This window comes from Silene latifolia, chromosome X (assembly GCF_048544455.1).
Source record: "Silene latifolia isolate original U9 population chromosome X, ASM4854445v1, whole genome shotgun sequence".
Lineage (NCBI taxonomy): Eukaryota > Viridiplantae > Streptophyta > Magnoliopsida > Caryophyllales > Caryophyllaceae > Silene > Silene latifolia.
In genome coordinates, this window is record NC_133537.1 from 301,180,817 (window position 1) to 301,186,888 (window position 6,072).

Consider the following 6,072-nt stretch of genomic DNA (forward strand, 5'->3'; position numbering starts at 1 on the left):
CATATGTAAACAAATAATTACACATTGGTAAGATTATAATTAAGTTAATTACCCCGTTGTAACGCACAAGCGTCAAACTAGTTTATACTAAAGTAGACTGACTTAGAGACTCCTAAAAACGACTAGGAAAGACGTCCTAAAACAGCTCCTAAAATGGACTTCTAGATGGTAAAATTGCCTTATTACAACCTTGTTAAGATTAGGAAAGAAAACAACACTACCTTAAATTTATTATCTAAACAAAACAAGGAAACTAAGAATAGAAAAACAAGATGATCATATAATCACCACCAACTATTACACAGTTTTGGAAACCATATGAAACAGCTCCAATTCCTTGCGCTCTTAAGTAACTTGACGACTAAGTAATAGTAGCGTGTTGACCACCCTTAGAATCTGTGTCCTATTGTAGCCTTCGTTGTTCTTCCACGTTATCATGTTCACTTGACTTGAGCTCATTTTGATCTTTTAAAATATTTGGAACACATTTTACCTTTATTTTCAGTGTACTCTAATGCTCCGGCCGCATCATAAGTACTTGTATTAGATAAATCTAGAAATTTATAATCAAAGTGAAACTTAAAACATTTTAAGGTCAAATGGGAAAGATATTTAGTGTGTGTTTGACCTAACTTGTAAAAGTGTTTTTGGACTTGAAAATATTTTTTAGCCAAACACAACATTTTTCAAAAGTTAAAGAAAAATTACCAAAAGCTAAAAATTTATATTTTTGCCCATAAAAATAGAAGCACTAATTTGATGTTTCTACTTTTGAAAAACACTTTTAGAAAATTAAGTTTGTGTTTGGCCTTGTTTTTCAAAGCGTTTTTGGACTTAAAAATACTTTTTGGCCAAACATATCATAAATTTGAAAGCTAATAGTAGATTCTTAAAAGCTCAAATACCTCGTTTTTGCCCATAAAAATAGAAGTATCAATTTGATGTTTCTGTATCTTGAAAACTATTTTTGAAAAATTAAGCTTAAAAAATAGAAATTCATTTTAAGTAAATTAGGCCAAACATGCTTGAAAAATAACAAAACCTCATTTTTGAGAAGTGAGGCCAAACATGCTCTTAATACCTAATTTAATTGCACTAGTATGATGAAATAATGTGTACAAGTTTGTGATTTGTTTTTTACATCGACTAAATAAGTTGTATGATTTTATTGAGCGAAATATCAGTGGATTATTGGCACTTTATATGTTCCGATCACGGTAGATATTGACATATTGTACATTAGAGTTATAGCGTTACAGAAGGTGCTGCATCTAATATTATTATCGTTTTATTCGCTCATAAAAATCGTATGTTCTCTTTTTGGCTGGTTTAACCCAATTATCATAAACTATTATTTTTGTCATTTGTGTGTGTGTGTTTCGAGTAGTATTTACTTTTGGAAAAATAAATCATTTAAACAAGGCCAACCCATCACCTAACGGAGTAAAAAAATTTATATGACAAGTATTAGTAGTTGTAAAGGAGCATTACTAGAACAACTTTACAAAAAGTAGGATTATATATTTTTTTTTTTGACATCAAAACTAAAATCTAATTGAGTTTTTCTGTATTATTTTTGAATTTCATTATTATTTTTTGAGCATAATATTTATCTAAAGAAACTCATAAATTTTACAATAAAACTCATATACTTACACTTAAGCTTAAATACTTTATTGTAAAGTTCAAAATTATACCACCAATTATATTACAACTGGTGGTATATTCTATCTACTAGTCTGTATTATTTAACTATTGATAGTTAAGCAATCTTAGTAACAATATTGGCTAGTTTTTCCTCAAATTTAGAATAAAATTTTATAATAAGGATAGGTCGGGAACCAGAATAATAGTGTGAATCACAACTCTTATAATACACACTAAATGACGCAAAACTCTTTGATTTGGAACGATCAAATGACTGAGACATAAATGCACAATTTTAGGACGAAATTTTATGATATACGGTATCTGATAATCTTAAGTCTTATGTACGATTTTTGCGACGGATTTTCATCATAATATTGTTATTCTATCGTGAATGTTAATGTCGCGCAATTCAATTATTTCCTACATAACCTGGTGACATTTGTCACTTAAGTACATATACATCCCAATAATTATTATTATTATTATTATTATTATTATTATTATTATTATTTTTCTTTTTTTTTTTTTTGCGGCGGATTACATCTTCGTATAATCCGTTGCAACCATTTCATCGTTTTATCACGCATTCAGTATGCACCAACTACCAATTACATCAGTCATGACTGATGGGTCATGAGTATTAACATGACCCAGAGTAGTACCAATCCAATAACGTCTCTACAACATATGATCACGTATTAGAATTTGTTGAATATACTGTATAATTATACAAATCTGTAGAAGTTAAAGTAATCCATTAATTTTAAGCCCACAGTATTTTCGTATCTCTTCCCTTGTTTCTATCCCTGCACCTTATTTTTCCACATTTAGATAACACATCCATTTCATCTCTCAATAATTGACACACTTCTACCTTGTACTATATAAAAACCCACCTCTTCACCCCCTAAAATATCTCTCATTTCTCTTACTTAGCTTTACACTCGAAAAACATCCATCATATTTTCCCTCAAAAAAAAAAAAAAAAAAAAAAAACAGAGAACAAAATGTTGGCAATATTTCACAAAGCCTTTGCTCATCCACCAGAAGAGCTAAACAGTCCAGCATCACATAAAGGACCTAAAAAACCAAAACTACCACATGAAACTCTGAATGATTTTGTGTCATCTCACCCTGAAAACACCTTTCATATGAGCTTTGGTCATGCTGCTGTTCTTGCTTTTGTTCGACCTTCCCCTCCTAATCCTCTCCAACAAATGTAATTTTTCTAACTTTTACTCATTATATATAATTTCTTTCTTGGGTCAGTCATGGAAACAGCCTCGCTTTATGTCCCTAACAATTTGCTGGAGCCTAATTGACTCGTTAAATTGTACTTGTACGCTTTTTTTGATGATGTTGCAGGTTGTTTTGTGGGTATGATGATATATACTGCTTGTTTAAGGGGAGTTTAGACAACTTATGTGGGTTAATAAAAGATTATGGACTGTCAAAGACTGCAAATGAAGCCATGTTAGTGATTGAAGCATATAGAACACTTAGGGATCGTGGACCCTACCCTGCTGATCAAGTCATCAAGAACCTTGAAGGCAGATTTGGTTTTGTCATCTATGATAGCAAGAACGGCACTGTCTTCACTGCCCTCGTATTTTTCTTTTCCCTACTAAATAAATACTCCCTCCCCTCCGTCCCAATCATTTGTTAATTGTTACCTTTTCTATTCTTTGCAAGGAGTAAATAAATGATTGAGACTGCACCTCTCTTTTGATTTGTTCAATTAATATCATGTCTTAAATCAGTTGTAGTGACCTAATCTCGTCACCAACAAGTCGATATGACTTGTTGATCTTCAACTTTCTTAACCATCTAAATAGTGATGATGACTCATTTAACATTCTAATAAATGTAATTAGAAGGTAATGAGTTTATTTCACATTTAAAACCGTCTCATATAATTAATTTTTGGTGTGACCTGGATTATTAGCAATGGCTAATCATGATGTTATGGAAATGTGTTAAAAAAGGGATCGGATGGAGGAGTGAAGCTGTATTGGGGAATAGCAGGAGATGGATCAGTGGTAATATCAGATGATTTGGAGGTGATTAAAGCAGGATGTGCTAAATCATTTGCCCCATTTCCTGCAGGTCTGCTTTCTCCTTTCAATCTTAAAAAGGATAACCTCATCCCCACACCCCACAACTTTTGGAGTTTTGGATAATCTCTCATTATCACTTCATTTCTTTTATCTTTTCTGCTATTTGCATATCTATCTGATAATCTCTTGTCTTTTTCTTCACCTACCGCTTCATTAACCTCGCTCCCACTATTATTGAAGAATAGTTATAGTCTTATATAAGGCGGCTTTACATACGTATAGTGTAAAACCGATACAGGCATACAGCCATCAATTAATCACGATCCATATTAACGGACAATATTTATAAACTAACATGTTTGTGGTCTGAAAATCAAAAAATTGAATTTTTTGGTTACAATTTTTTTTTTCTATTGTATTAGTGATTTAGCCCGTTGAAAAAATGTTTTCGCCAATCTAACATGAAATTCTGGTTTTGTCATTGCATTAGAATGAATAAATGAGTCAGTTTCGTGTAAAATAGTTTTTATGTTTTGGTACGCAGTTTCGTGTAAAATAGTGATGGGGGTTAGAAAGGAGCTCCAAGAGAGTGATTTGTAAATTATTAAAAGAAGGCCTATTGCTTGTAAATTATACGGAGTATGTCCTCATTAATTAAGATAAAAATGCCCAAATATATTTTTGTAGCAAAAGAAAAAACAAAGAAAAGTGACGAATTTCGGGTCTCAACTCGGAAACTGAAGGTGATTATCTCTTATAATTACCAACATGAATATCATCTAATCAACGGAAATGGAACCTTTTCATTTCCTCTCACAATCTCTTTAAATAATAATTTCCTTTTACATTTTCATTTTTCTTTATTTTATGCGTAAATTTAGAACCTTTAGATGTTGTCAATATGCGATCCGGGACACTAATAGATAAGAGAAATAGAGAGAAAATGGGCTCCTAATCAACCTAGGAAAAATGGAGAGGATTTTGACTCCTTGTTATTAAGGTCCACCGCTTTATCTAATGTTTGGATAAGTCCCTTTCTTCCGCATGATGACGACCAAGAATCTTTTGTTTCTATGGTGACATTCATGATTCAACGCATTTTGTTGAAAAAAAGAGTGTATTATTGAAAAAAGAAAGCATTATTGTAAGGTTATGTGACTATGGCCCAATTTCAGTTTCCAACCCACCCACCCATTTGTTTGTTTCTTTATTTATTGATAGCTAGATTAGAAAAAAAATGGACATTTTTTTATTTTATTCTACCAAAAGTCGATTATAGATTTTGGAGCTATAGTACTTTGAAACTGCTCTGTAATTTGTTTTTTAGCATTTTCGATAGAGGTATATGGGCTTGTTTTGATGGAGTGTAGCCCAACTGCGATGATTGTCCGCGGCAGCAAGGCCTATATATAGAACATGATGGCCTATCGCCTATCACCATGGCTCATGTAAATCGTATTTTAAATGAAATATTGCCAACAAGCTTCAATTTATTTCTTCACAGGTTTCATATTCCATAGCGAGGGAGGATTAGTGAGCTTCGAGCACCCAATGAACAAAGTGAAGGCGATGCCAAGGGTGGATAGCCAAGGGGTGATATGTGGAGCCAACTTTAATGTCGACAAGTACACTCGCATAAACAGCATGCCTCGATCTGGTAGTGCAGCCAATTGGTCTCAATGGGATACTCAGATGAACGAAGCTGCTTGAGCTTCGAAACACCCCTTTAATATTATGTCATACCATGCACTTTAGGACCGGTCACACCCTCGAGTTCAAGTTCAATAAGTTCACTCATGTGAGATAGAGTTGTATATTCTGTGTCTTAATTTCAAGCTTTGCTTATGTATTTTATTTGTAAGGAGAATCTTGCATTGTTAAACAAACAATTTGCTTCTCAGGACTTGGTGTTAGCCAAACTTTCGGCCCATAACTTATTATGTAGCGGGGTGGGCTTCCCTATTTTGGGGACAAGTAATTAGAGGATTAAACTTGAGTACAAACTTAAGCCGGGCCGAGTTAACATGAGTACATATAGATAATCACACCTCTCAAAGGAAGCTCTCGAAGGATGCTCGATGACACCCCTCTAAAAGGAAGCTCGGTAAACAAATGTAGTTCTGTTGCATATTGGTTCGATTTATGATTAAACCGGCTTAAATAGTTCATCAAGTTAAATTAGATGACATATGTTGCTTGTTGCAGTATAAATCGATTCCTAATTTCCTATTTTATAAGGTTTCGAGTATAATGTTGAGTTTTTGTTTTCTCCAAAATTAGCCGGCTTAAAATTCTTTAAGTTTGTAGGGATATGAATAAGCTCCATTTATGTCTAGGACAACCTCAAAAGTGTTCATTTACACGG

General features: G+C 33.0%; 1 protein-coding gene across 1 annotated transcript; it reads left to right on the forward strand.

The window, feature by feature from the left end:
- Positions 1 to 2,324: 2,324 nt before the first annotated feature.
- On the forward strand, positions 2,325 to 5,607 carry LOC141617195 (stem-specific protein TSJT1). Its single transcript, XM_074434378.1, has 4 exons — positions 2,325 to 2,869; positions 3,016 to 3,256; positions 3,636 to 3,756; positions 5,212 to 5,607. The coding sequence occupies exons 1-4, from the start codon at positions 2,658 to 2,660 to the stop codon at positions 5,415 to 5,417; spliced, it is 780 nt and encodes a 259-aa protein (XP_074290479.1). The 5' UTR covers positions 2,325 to 2,657; the 3' UTR covers positions 5,418 to 5,607.
- The last annotated feature ends 465 nt before the right edge of the window (positions 5,608 to 6,072 follow it).

Coding starts and splice junctions, on each gene's coding strand:
- LOC141617195 (XM_074434378.1), top strand. CDS start 2,658: ATGTTGGCAATATTTCACAAAGCCTTTGCTCATCCACCAGAAGAGCTA. Junction 2,870..3,015: donor CCTAATCCTCTCCAACAAAT/GTAATTTTTCTA, acceptor ATGATGTTGCAG/GTTGTTTTGTGGGTATGATG. Junction 3,757..5,211: donor ATTTGCCCCATTTCCTGCAG/GTCTGCTTTCTC, acceptor ATTTCTTCACAG/GTTTCATATTCCATAGCGAG.